This window comes from Arabidopsis thaliana, chromosome 3 (assembly GCF_000001735.4).
Source record: "Arabidopsis thaliana chromosome 3, partial sequence".
NCBI lineage: Eukaryota > Viridiplantae > Streptophyta > Magnoliopsida > Brassicales > Brassicaceae > Arabidopsis > Arabidopsis thaliana.
In genome coordinates, this window is record NC_003074.8 from 5,538,653 (window position 1) to 5,551,466 (window position 12,814).

General features: G+C 36.5%; 2 protein-coding genes across 3 annotated transcripts; both read left to right on the top strand.

Annotated features, from left to right (window-relative positions):
* The first annotated feature begins 732 nt into the window (after window positions 1-732).
* On the top strand, window positions 733-7,835 carry ABCG29 (pleiotropic drug resistance 1). 2 transcript variants are annotated; one of them, NM_112505.4, is made up of 19 exons: window positions 733-1,555; window positions 1,688-1,897; window positions 1,978-2,062; window positions 2,141-2,300; window positions 2,378-2,508; window positions 2,791-2,881; window positions 2,980-3,281; window positions 3,625-4,223; window positions 4,330-4,490; window positions 4,575-4,684; window positions 4,778-4,931; window positions 5,097-5,263; window positions 5,331-5,663; window positions 5,732-6,106; window positions 6,191-6,324; window positions 6,399-6,626; window positions 6,723-6,894; window positions 6,991-7,245; window positions 7,339-7,835. In NM_112505.4, the coding sequence occupies exons 1-19, from the start codon at window positions 1,245-1,247 to the stop codon at window positions 7,609-7,611; spliced, it is 4,251 nt and encodes a 1,416-aa protein (NP_566543.1). In that variant the 5' UTR covers window positions 733-1,244; the 3' UTR covers window positions 7,612-7,835. The 2 variants fall into 2 exon arrangements, with proteins under 2 accessions (NP_566543.1, NP_001189911.1); NM_001202982.2 differs by having other exon boundaries at window positions 979-1,555; window positions 2,995-3,281; window positions 7,339-7,797.
* Window positions 7,836-8,839: 1,004 nt separating this feature from the next.
* Window positions 8,840-11,210, top strand: AT3G16350 (Homeodomain-like superfamily protein). Its single transcript, NM_112506.4, has 3 exons — window positions 8,840-9,581; window positions 9,899-10,110; window positions 10,200-11,210. The coding sequence occupies exons 1-3, from the start codon at window positions 9,176-9,178 to the stop codon at window positions 10,743-10,745; spliced, it is 1,164 nt and encodes a 387-aa protein (NP_188256.1). The 5' UTR covers window positions 8,840-9,175; the 3' UTR covers window positions 10,746-11,210.
* Window positions 11,211-12,814: the final 1,604 nt, after the last annotated feature.

The window sequence follows — 12,814 nt, forward strand, 5'->3', positions numbered from 1 at the left end:
TAATGTTGGTGTTGGGTCCGTGAAAGCTCGAAGCCATGGAGATTAATTTCAAACACTTTTGACCTTTGAGCCTTGCAAGTTTGGTTTATTTGTTCAACGCCAGACACGTTTGCACAGATATGAGTTGGTGAGTGCAAATCCCATCATACCAACTAATATAAAGTTATACCATCAATGATATTCTATCGTGAAAAAATATGTAAAGTCTAATATCATTAAGTATCATTTATTAAAAGAATGAATTGAAGGGAAAAAAAAAAAAAAAGATAGGCAATCCACTAGTGTTCATAATGAAAGATGATGGTCGATGTAATATGTATACTAATATTATATCTCTAGCTTTGATCCTCAATAGTCAATATCTATAGTGTTTATAGTGTTTTAACAGCTTTTGTATAATGTTAACTGTGCAAAATACATGACATAAAATAAATGATTTTTTTTGGCTTTTATGTTATAAGTACTATTAGTTGGTTATCTGTTTTAAAGGTTTTTCCTTGAATTAGAGGATCAGATTTACATGCCCATAACAGAACCAAGCTGGTCACCAAATCCATCTTATGTAGTGGCATAACAGAACCAATCTTGGTCACCGAATACAGTAGTTTCACCTTTCTCTTTCTCCAAATATAATAAAAAACTTTTTTATTTTGTGCAAAATAAACTTTAGTGAGATATATTGAGCAAATATGTATATATATATAAAGATTTCTTGAGACGATATCTCTTTGCCTCTTTGGGTCATTGTTAATTCCATGTATCGATTTTTAGGGTTGAAGAGACTTGTTTGTAACTTTGACCAATTGTCTACTCTTTTTAGACCACAATGTTAGTAAGTATGTAGGTAGGACTTGTTTCGAATGTGATGATTTATTTAGGCCCAGACAAATTATTTACTAGACCCATTGTTGTTCTATTATTTACTGTTTGAAAGAAGTTGTTTTTGTCGTTGATTGTTTACTAGTATTTCAAAGAAAAGGGTATGCATAGTTTAAACTTCAAGGAAATCCCTTATATATAGTAAAATTAAAAGAAATTCCACAATTAGATTTCGTAATACAATTTTCTATAACAAAACCTAGTTAATTAGTCCACATGTCCTAGCTCTTACCCACTCAGCCCGCATATTCCTCACGCTTTCTTTTTATTTTCCGAAATTTTTTAAACGGCTACCAAATCAAAATGCATAAATAAACAAACCCTTCTCTTCTTTACCAATTCCCAAATCCACCAAAAAAAAAAAAATGGAGACGTTATCGAGAAGCCTAAGTAAGAGCTTAGGAGAGTTGTTAGCGAGTAATAGTAATAACCATTTCTCAAGGAGAAGCGGTTCAACGATAGATGATCACGATGAGGAAGCTCTTAAATGGGCTGCTCTCGAGAAACTTCCAACCTTTGCTCGTCTTCGTACCACTATCATTCATCCTCACGAAGATCTCGTCGACGTTACCAAGCTCGGTGTTGATGATCGCCAGAAGTTCATCGATTCTATCTTCAAAGTCACCGAGGAAGATAACGAGAAGTTCTTGAAAAAGTTTAGGAATCGAATCGACAGGTTTTTTATCCTAGTTTTCTAGTACTACTTTTTTTTTTCTTCTTGGGACAGAATATATTCTGATATAAATTTCTTGTTTTTGGAATTTTCTTTTTTTTTTTTTTTATGTGATGTTTGTAACATTTATGGCAGGGTGCGGATAAAGCTACCGACAGTGGAAGTGAGATTCGAGAAAGTAACGATAGAGGCGAATTGTCACATAGGAAAAAGAGCTCTTCCCACATTACCCAACGCTGCTTTAAACATTGCAGAGAGAGGTCTTCGTTTGCTTGGTTTTAACTTTACAAAAACCACTAAAGTCACTATTCTTAGAGACGTCTCCGGGATTATCAAACCTTCAAGGTTATTACTTAGAAACTTAAAATGTGTTTTTTTTTTTACATCATTTCGATGTTGATTATAATGTATGGTTTTGGTGGCAGAATGACACTTTTATTAGGTCCACCATCATCAGGGAAAACAACTCTTTTATTAGCGTTAGCTGGAAAACTAGACCAAAGCTTAAAGGTTAAATAATACACATTATGATTATTGATTACACATTCTAGAAAAAAAGAGACTTAAATTATTAATGAAAATGGACAGGTGACAGGGAGAGTAACATACAATGGGCATGGATTGGAAGAGTTTGTGCCACAGAAAACATCAGCATACATAAGCCAAAACGATGTTCATGTTGGAGTCATGACTGTCCAAGAAACTCTTGATTTTTCTGCTAGATGTCAAGGAGTTGGCACTAGATATGGTCATTATTATTAATTTTTCTTCTGTGAGTTATAATTGAATTTTTCAGATTAAGACAAGTTTAGTTGTGTGTTATAGATTTGTTAAGTGAGTTGGTGAGAAGAGAGAAGGACGCAGGGATCTTGCCGGAACCGGAAGTGGATCTCTTCATGAAGTCCATTGCAGCTGGAAATGTCAAGAGCAGTCTCATCACAGACTATACTCTCAGAGTAATGATTTCACTTTAACCTATAGTGCGATTTTGTCGAAAACATAAGATAGATGCATACATTGATAACCAAAAATAAAATTATTCAGAGATAATTAGTCTTTTCATCTACAAAATCTACTCACGCAATTGGTGGACCCTACATTTACCTACTCCCAACTTTTCACCTAATAGTCATATTCTTTCCAATTCTCACTGAACAACCCCAATAGTTCCGAAATTAAACACTTTAGTCAATTTAGTTTGGCAATTTGGGGTGATTATTGGATTATTTTTTCTTCAGATATTAGGGCTTGACATATGCAAAGATACGGTGGTCGGAGATGAGATGATTCGAGGAATCTCGGGAGGTCAAAAGAAAAGAGTCACAACAGGTTTAACTTTCTCTGTTCATCAACCACTCCTAATCATGCTAACTCCGTGAGCCGCAAGTCACACGATGACAACTTTTTTTTTCTTAAAACAAAAATAGGAGAGATGATAGTAGGACCAACAAAGACATTGTTCATGGATGAGATATCGACAGGTCTAGACAGTTCAACAACGTACCAAATAGTGAAATGCCTTCAAGAGATTGTTCGGTTCACGGACGCAACGGTTCTCATGTCCTTATTACAACCAGCTCCTGAAACGTTCGAACTTTTCGATGACATCATTCTATTGTCTGAAGGACAGATCGTGTACCAAGGTCCACGTGATCATGTTCTTACCTTCTTTGAAACTTGCGGTTTCAAGTGTCCCGACCGCAAAGGCACCGCAGATTTCTTGCAAGAGGTCTATATCTAATCTTGTTTTGTTCAAACTTACAGAATTTTTATCACTTAACCAAGAATTGATAGTTTAGTATGCATCAAATAATATGGACCCAAATAACATGGTGATCAATTATTCGTAAAAGTTACTAATAACAAGATAAGTTGGTTTGCTATATGTTTGTTTGGCATGTGTTTCTTACAAATAACATTATTTTACATTTTGACTGGATATGTTATTTTACAATTTCAAATTTTCAGCTTTGCAGATTATTAATTCTATATGGGTTTTCCAAAATGATCCACATTCCAATAATTATTATGATAGAAGAAAATTAATCTGATCCACTTGCCTTGGTAAACAGGTAACTTCAAGGAAAGACCAAGAACAGTATTGGGCAGACTCAAAAAAACCATACAGTTACATTTCTGTCTCTGAATTCTCCAAACGATTCAGAACCTTCCATGTCGGAGCCAATCTTGAAAAAGATCTATCAGTCCCTTACGACAGATTCAAATCACACCCAGCTTCTCTCGTCTTCAAGAAACACTCTGTTCCGAAATCTCAACTCTTCAAGGTCTGTTGGGACAGAGAATTGCTTCTCATGAAACGTAACGCTTTCTTCTACATTACCAAAACAGTTCAAATTATCATTATGGCTTTGATTGCGTCGACCGTGTACCTGAGAACGGAGATGGGAACAAAGAACGAGAGTGATGGAGCCGTCTACATCGGTGCGTTGATGTTCTCCATGATCGTTAACATGTTTAATGGATTTGCAGAGCTTGCTTTGATGATTCAGAGACTTCCCGTGTTCTACAAGCAACGAGACCTTTTGTTTCATCCTCCTTGGACCTTCAGTCTTCCAACATTTCTCTTGGGTATTCCTATCTCCATCTTCGAATCTGTTGTTTGGGTCACCATTACTTATTACATGATCGGATTTGCTCCAGAACTCAGCAGGTGAAGATGATTCTTGAACCCGCAACGTGTTAACATTGTCCATATAGATAATATTAACCACCTAGTAAAAGTAATGTTAGCTCAATTGGTTATTTTTGTTTGGCAGGTTCTTGAAGCATTTGTTGGTGATATTTCTGACACAGCAAATGGCTGGTGGTATATTTAGGTTCATCGCGGCAACTTGCAGATCGATGATTCTTGCTAATACGGGAGGAGCTCTAGTTATCCTCCTCCTCTTCTTGCTTGGAGGGTTCATTGTTCCTAGAGGTAATAGTACATCAATAACACTATCAAACTAATTTTTATAATATGAAAACTAATTTTGTGTTTTGATGATGTTATGGTTAACAGGTGAGATACCTAAATGGTGGAAATGGGCTTACTGGGTTTCACCAATGGCTTACACTTACGATGCTTTAACTGTCAATGAAATGCTTGCTCCTAGATGGATTAATCAACCGGTAAAATTTCTGCTACAGTTATTAACATGTCTCTTATATGACTTCCTTTTTTTTTTTTTTTTATCAAGCAATGCTCTTTTACTTTCCTTGCAGTCTTCTGATAACTCCACGAGCTTAGGGTTGGCTGTTCTTGAGATTTTCGATATTTTCACGGATCCAAACTGGTATTGGATCGGGGTAGGAGGCATTCTCGGGTTTACGGTTCTCTTTAACATCCTCGTTACCCTCGCTCTTACATTCCTAAACCGTAAGTACACTTATATTGATTGATTGTTTTTATCATGTTTTCTAATAGAATCATATATCTACAATAACTTGAGACCTAAATGTTATGATATAGAAGAACATGAACGTTGACATTTATTTTTGTTCCTTCTCAAACAAACAATATCACTTTTTGTTGATATGCCAGCACTTGAGAAACAGCAAGCCGTTGTTTCAAAAGAAAATACAGAGGAAAACAGAGCAGAGAACGGCTCAAAGAGTAAGAGCATTGACGTGAAAAGAGGAATGGTTCTACCTTTTACTCCTCTCACAATGTCCTTCGACAACGTAAACTACTACGTCGACATGCCTAAGGTAACACCAAATCCCAAATCCTTGTTGACATTAAAACCATAAAGATGTTAACCAAAAAAGAAAACAGGAAATGAAGGAACAAGGAGTTTCCAAGGATAAGCTTCAGCTACTAAAGGAAGTGACAGGGGTCTTTAGGCCAGGGGTATTAACAGCTTTGATGGGAGTTAGTGGAGCTGGTAAGACCACTTTAATGGATGTTTTAGCTGGTAGAAAAACCGGTGGTTACATCGAAGGAGACATCAGAATCTCTGGTTTCCCTAAAAGACAAGAAACCTTTGCAAGAATCTCTGGTTATTGTGAACAGAACGATATCCACTCACCGCAAGTTACTGTCAAAGAGTCTCTCATCTACTCTGCTTTCCTTCGTCTCCCAAAAGAAGTCACTAAATATGAGAAAATGGTAACACTTCTTCTTGTAACTTAACACCATTTATAATAGGATCTCAATCCATACACCAACTTTTGCAGAGATTTGTGGATGAAGTGATGGAGCTAGTAGAGCTAGAGAGTCTAAAAGACGCGGTGGTGGGGCTTCCAGGTATCACAGGGTTATCAACAGAGCAGAGGAAGAGACTTACAATTGCAGTGGAATTAGTGGCGAATCCATCTATAATCTTCATGGATGAGCCAACCTCTGGTCTTGACGCTAGGGCTGCAGCGATTGTGATGAGGACAGTGAGGAATACAGTTGACACAGGAAGAACTGTGGTCTGCACAATCCACCAACCTAGCATTGATATCTTTGAAGCTTTTGATGAACTTCTTCTTTTGAAGAGAGGAGGACAAGTGATTTATGCTGGTCCTTTAGGTCAAAACTCTCACAAGATTATCGAATATTTCCAGGTCAGATTCTACATTTAATTTGTCAAGGTCTCTATATTAAAATGTAAGAACTTTCATGATCAGTCCTCTTTTGAGAAACTGCAGGCGATTCATGGAGTTCCGAAGATTAAAGAGAAGTATAATCCGGCGACATGGATGCTAGAAGTGAGCTCAATGGCTGCAGAAGCTAAGCTTGAGATAGATTTTGCTGAGCATTATAAAACATCATCCTTATATCAGTAAGTTCAACCTAATATTCAAAGCTAAGATCATTCCAGATATTTTAACTCAATTAGAATTGTTCGTGGTGTAGACAAAACAAGAATCTTGTAAAGGAACTAAGCACACCACCACAAGGAGCAAGCGATCTCTACTTCTCAACGCGGTTCTCACAATCATTGTTAGGACAATTCAAATCTTGTTTGTGGAAGCAGTGGATAACTTACTGGAGAACTCCTGACTACAATCTAGCAAGATTTTTCTTTACATTGGCTGCAGCTGTCATGCTCGGATCAATTTTCTGGAAAGTTGGCACAAAAAGGTTTGTTTAATTACTTGAATCGAATACAGAGGCCTCAAATCTAGTATCAGAGTCCTTACTTATATCTAAACTCTATACAACTGTTTTCAAAAACAGGGAAAACGCTAATGATCTTACAAAGGTTATTGGAGCAATGTATGCTGCTGTTTTATTCGTGGGCGTAAACAACTCTTCATCTGTCCAACCGCTAATAGCCGTGGAAAGATCTGTATTCTATAGAGAAAGAGCTGCTGAAATGTACTCTGCTTTACCTTATGCCCTAGCACAGGTGAGATTAAACTAGAAACGTTTTAGTTACTTGACAAACAAGAAACCTTAATGGGTCGTAAAGCAGTCTTTAACTAAAACTTTCCCATGGTTTCAGGTGGTATGCGAAATACCGTATGTGCTGATCCAAACTACATATTATACACTAATTATATACGCCATGATGTGTTTCGAATGGACATTGGCCAAATTCTTTTGGTTTTACTTCGTATCATTTATGTCCTTCCTCTACTTCACATACTATGGGATGATGACAGTTGCCCTCACCCCAAATCAGCAAGTTGCAGCTGTTTTTGCCGGAGCTTTCTACGGACTTTTCAACCTCTTTTCTGGTTTTGTCATTCCTAGACCGGTTAGTGTTGGTTACTTTTCTGGCAAGAAAGCTGAAACCCTAAATGATTCTCTATTGATTCTATCATAAGCTGGTTTTACTTTCCTCTTGCAGAGAATTCCGAAATGGTGGATATGGTATTACTGGATCTGTCCAGTGGCTTGGACTGTGTATGGATTGATTGTTTCGCAGTACGGTGACGTGGAGGATACGATTAAAGTTCCGGGTATGGCAAATGATCCGACGATAAAGTGGTACATTGAAAACCACTATGGATACGACGCAGATTTTATGATACCGATTGCTACTGTGTTAGTGGGCTTTACTCTCTTTTTTGCGTTTATGTTTGCTTTTGGCATAAGAACGCTCAACTTCCAACAACGATAGGGTGTAGTTGCCTGCCGGATATGTTTGGCGTGAAGTAGAAAAAAATGAAAAATGAGGGTTTATGCCATATAGTTTGTGATTGATGCTTTATTGATTGTAAGTAAAGTGTACAATATATACAACACAATAGATTGTGGGGAGAATTTACAAGGACAAATCTAATTATAATTAACTTAAGATCTAAATTTATGTATATCCTAACAGTTATATCCGTTTTGTACACTATTTTAAAACTTTTTACAGATCTAAGATAAACATAGATTTATTTTAAGAATCAAATTGTGAAAACTCTGCGTGGAAAAAATTAATCATGAGTCATGACAATGATGAGCTAGTTAAGGTTCCAAGTGATTGCAATCACATTTTGTGAGCACTAAAGAACACATACACACACTATATATATATTCTTGATCACCTAACGAGTGAATCAAAAGAGATGAGTAGTTTATTGTATTTTGGGACAAACTTCGATTAAATAATATTTACACTATTTCATGAAAACATTTGATCACTCATCAAATACATCTTATGAAGGCGCATATATATCTACTGTTTATGAAATCTAATCTACTTTACTATATGAAAAAAACATACAAATTTGCCGGAGCTTTCTAAAGACTTCTCAGCTTCTTCTCCGGTATTATCATCCCTAGACCGGTCAATTTTGGTTACTTAAGTTGCAAGAAATCTCCGTGTAACCCAAATTTCATAAATGCGTAGTGGGATTTACTCTTCTTCTTTTTTGGTTTCATATTTGGTGTTTGCCTTTCGCGTAAAATACCAACATATAGCAAAGAGCGTTTAGACGTCAAATGTGTTTGTTTTATTTGTGTAGAGTATACATACTTTTTTAAGAAAAGAAAAAAGAAGTTATGAAAGCTTGTTCTTTTTTGTTAAAGATTATGAAAGCTTGTTTAAATCCTAATCACATCTCGTACTAAATAAAGAACTATATGTGTGTGGGTAATATTATCCAATCTCTTTAAATTTAAACCACTTGTCTCATCTCATATGCAAAACGTGTATCTTGTAAGAACACACGCTCTTCTAATATAGAAATAGATCGCGTAACAAGTGGACTTGGAAAAGCTATAGTTTATGGCGTTTTCGGACAGATTTACACTTAAATAATATTATCCTCACATCTTTTAAATTCAATTATTTCATTATCTTGGTTATCAGAACTGAGTTTTGTCGGTAACATTGTATCTTTAAAAAAAATTATCCTAAACAAAGAACGAAACGATACAATAGTATAAATTTGTTCTTGTCATAAACGATAATTTCCAGGTAAGATTAAGGATAAAACAAAAAAGCTTATAATAGCAATTTAAAACACGAATTCAACGTACGATCCACCACAATCCTCGTCGTCTTTCAAACTTAAAATACCGAAACTACCCTTACCTTCTTCTTTCCATAAGAAATCAAAACCAAGTCCTATGGTCGCAATTGTATCTCTATCTAAAAATCTTCTTTGAATTTGTGTATACACAAATCTTATTCAACGAATCATTTATCACCAAAAGGTTCTCTCTTTTTTGTTTGTTTCTGTCTTGTGTGAATGACTCGTCGGTGTTCGCATTGTAGCAACAATGGGCACAATTCACGCACGTGTCCAACGCGTGGTGGTGGCACGTGCGGTGGAAGTGGCGGAGGAGGAGGAGGTGGTGGTGGAGGAGGGTCTGGTTCCTCCTCCGCCGTGAAGTTATTTGGTGTGAGGTTAACGGATGGCTCGATTATTAAAAAGAGTGCGAGTATGGGTAATCTCTCGGCATTGGCTGTTGCGGCGGCGGCGGCAACGCACCACCGTTTATCTCCGTCGTCTCCTCTGGCGACGTCAAATCTTAATGATTCGCCGTTATCGGATCATGCCCGATACTCTAATTTGCATCATAATGAAGGGTATTTATCTGATGATCCTGCTCATGGTTCTGGGTCTAGTCACCGTCGTGGTGAGAGGAAGAGAGGTAAAGGAAACGACTTAATAATCGATTGTTGCATATTCATAGTAAAGTTTGGAACTTTGAATTTGAAATTGCTCTAAAGGTTTTACTTTGACATTAGTAAAGGTTATTGCTAGAAATTGAATGGATTTAGATCTTACTGGTGAGTGGAATTGTTGGGAACAACTTAGTGTTGGATGCTTAGATACTTGTGTTGGACTTAAGTGCTTATCAAAACATATCTCATTGTGAATCATATTGTTGAATTTTAGTTTAAGAAGATGAAAGGTTTTGTATTCTTAAATGTGATATGGTTTTTACATGTATATTTGGTGTAACAGGTGTTCCTTGGACTGAAGAGGAACATAGACTATTCTTAGTCGGTCTTCAGAAACTCGGGAAAGGAGATTGGCGCGGTATTTCGAGAAACTATGTAACGTCAAGAACTCCTACACAAGTGGCTAGTCATGCTCAAAAGTATTTTATTCGACATACTAGTTCAAGCCGCAGGAAAAGACGGTCTAGCCTCTTCGACATGGTTACAGATGAGATGGTTAGTATCTTTTCTTCATGATTTTTCTTATTCTATGGAAATGTTTGGAAACTTGTATTGAATGTCTCCTCTGTTTTTGCCGCATTTAGGTAACCGATTCATCGCCAACACAGGAAGAGCAGACCTTAAACGGTTCCTCTCCAAGCAAGGAACCTGAAAAGAAAAGCTACCTTCCTTCACTTGAGCTCTCACTCAATAATACCACAGAAGCTGAAGAGGTCGTAGCCACGGCGCCACGACAGGAAAAATCTCAAGAAGCTATAGAACCATCAAATGGTGTTTCACCAATGCTAGTCCCGGGTGGCTTCTTTCCTCCTTGTTTTCCAGTGACTTACACGATTTGGCTCCCTGCGTCACTTCACGGAACAGAACATGCCTTAAACGCTGAGACTTCTTCTCAGCAGCATCAGGTCCTAAAACCAAAACCTGGATTTGCTAAAGAACGTGTGAACATGGACGAGTTGGTCGGTATGTCTCAGCTTAGCATAGGAATGGCGACAAGACACGAAACCGAAACTTCCCCTTCCCCGCTATCTTTGAGACTAGAGCCCTCAAGGCCATCAGCGTTTCACTCGAATGGCTCGGTTAATGGTGCAGATTTGAGTAAAGGCAACAGCGCGATTCAGGCTATCTAAAAAATCTTTGTTATTGTGTTAAAGAATGAAGAAGGAAGACCCTGACCGGATTAAACCAGAGGATGTTCCTGGTTTAGGACGAAACAAACCAAGCCATAAGCCATTAGAGAGAACAATTACTTACAAAGGAAAAAAAAACAGAGCAAACTGTAACAAAGACTTACCAAACAGTCAAAAACACATTTCTCAGCATCACGTCATACTTACATAAGATAAGCGTAACTTACAATTTTACCCTTCATTTTTCATGTTTAAGGCAAATTATTTATTATCTAGAGACTAAACAATAAAGAATGTTACAAAACATAAACTTGTTGCTACCGTTCGACCATTTTTACTGTTAAATGTTCGACAAGAACATTAAAATGGATATAAGCAGAAAAGAAAGAGAAAAAGAGAGAGTATTTGTTCTTTGTTGTGAAGCTGCTTTCAGCAATGGCAGCACAAATCAAATCAGGAGACGAGAGAGAATCAATGCTGCGTTGGGAATCATTTCCAAGAAAATGAATAGGGACCCTAAAGTCGAATTTTGTAAATGATTGCAATTTCTGGCACCATAAGTTCCTAAAGTATTCCAAATGAGCCACTCTCTAATGCTAAAATAGTAAAAATGTGTCAACATTTCTCCAAATGTGTATTCACACTATCTTTCATCTCTTTTATTTATGTTCCTTTCTTGTGCTTCAATCTACCGTCTCTTTCGTTTCTCGAATGACTAGTACGGCTTTTATATCAGGATTATTCTTGTAATGATCTTACGTTTTGGATGGATCCAACATATCAATCGCAGTTGTGTCTCTATTTATGTCGTTAGAAGCGTTTGCGGTGGTGAATTATATCCCTAACGCTATCGAATTACAATCTTTTATGCATGGCCGCACATGGACTAGTGCGGTTGATACATTTAAAAGAAATACTTTTTGATACATAGAAATATGTTCAAAGCAAATTTTGCCCGGAAAAAATGTGTTTAGTTCTTTAACAATTGAGAAAACTAGTTGAAGTTAGTTAGATGACATATATTTTAATATTCTACCATTTTTTATTTTGGTTTTGAACGGTGATATAAATAGGATAATGAGTTTGGATTACATTTCCTAATGAGAGAGAAGTTCTATTCTAGTTTCCTAAATTGAAAAATTTTATGTGACCACAAATGCATGGTTAAATTAAAGACGATGGCTAATTAAAGAACGGTCTCACAAGAAAGAGATATCTAATTCACTAGAAAACCTATGTTTACAATGAATTGAGAGCCTTTATAAATGCTGGTATGCATGGTACTAGTCTAAATTGTGTTCAACTAAGCTAATTCCTAAGAATTGTGTGAAAGAATGGAGGATAAGATGTTATTGGAGACTAAACGATGATTATAATCGGGAGTATATGGAGTTCTATGGACATTTTATCTCTATCTGTAAAGGTAAAGGCATGGACGTACGTAGTCTTTAGGGATGATAAGGGTCTAATCTATCTTGAATACTCACTAACGTAATCTAAGTAAGCCAGCTATGATAGCTTAGAGTTCTAACCACACTCAAATGATATAAAGTTTCCCAATGAGTTATAAGAACAATGCCAAAATGGTATTCCTAAAAGGATTCATCACTTAATCTTTTAATATGTTTCAAACCCTTTAATAAAATGGTCAAACGTCTTTATGATGGTCTCTTGTCACCAGTTTTGTTTGTCAAATAGTAGTGGAATTTGTTTTCCATGGTTGTGCAGCCTCATCTGTAACAACTAACAAACACGAATTCAAAATTCTTCACAATGACCATTATGTTTGTACCAATCACATTTATACTCAAAAGAATTATTGCTATTGTTCTGTTTCAACTCTCAACCACGACAACTACTCAAAACTTGATAGTATTTTCTAGTTGGGATGAGTAAATGAAATTGTATATTAACATGATATGTCGGAAGACGGTTCCCTATGATTTAATGTAAAACTCGGGTCTATATTTTTATTTTACTTTTATGATTATGATTAGTCGTTATCGGCCGATTTATTTGTTATTTAACAATTTGTTTAGGATTATAGCTTTTTCGGATTGGGAGGAATC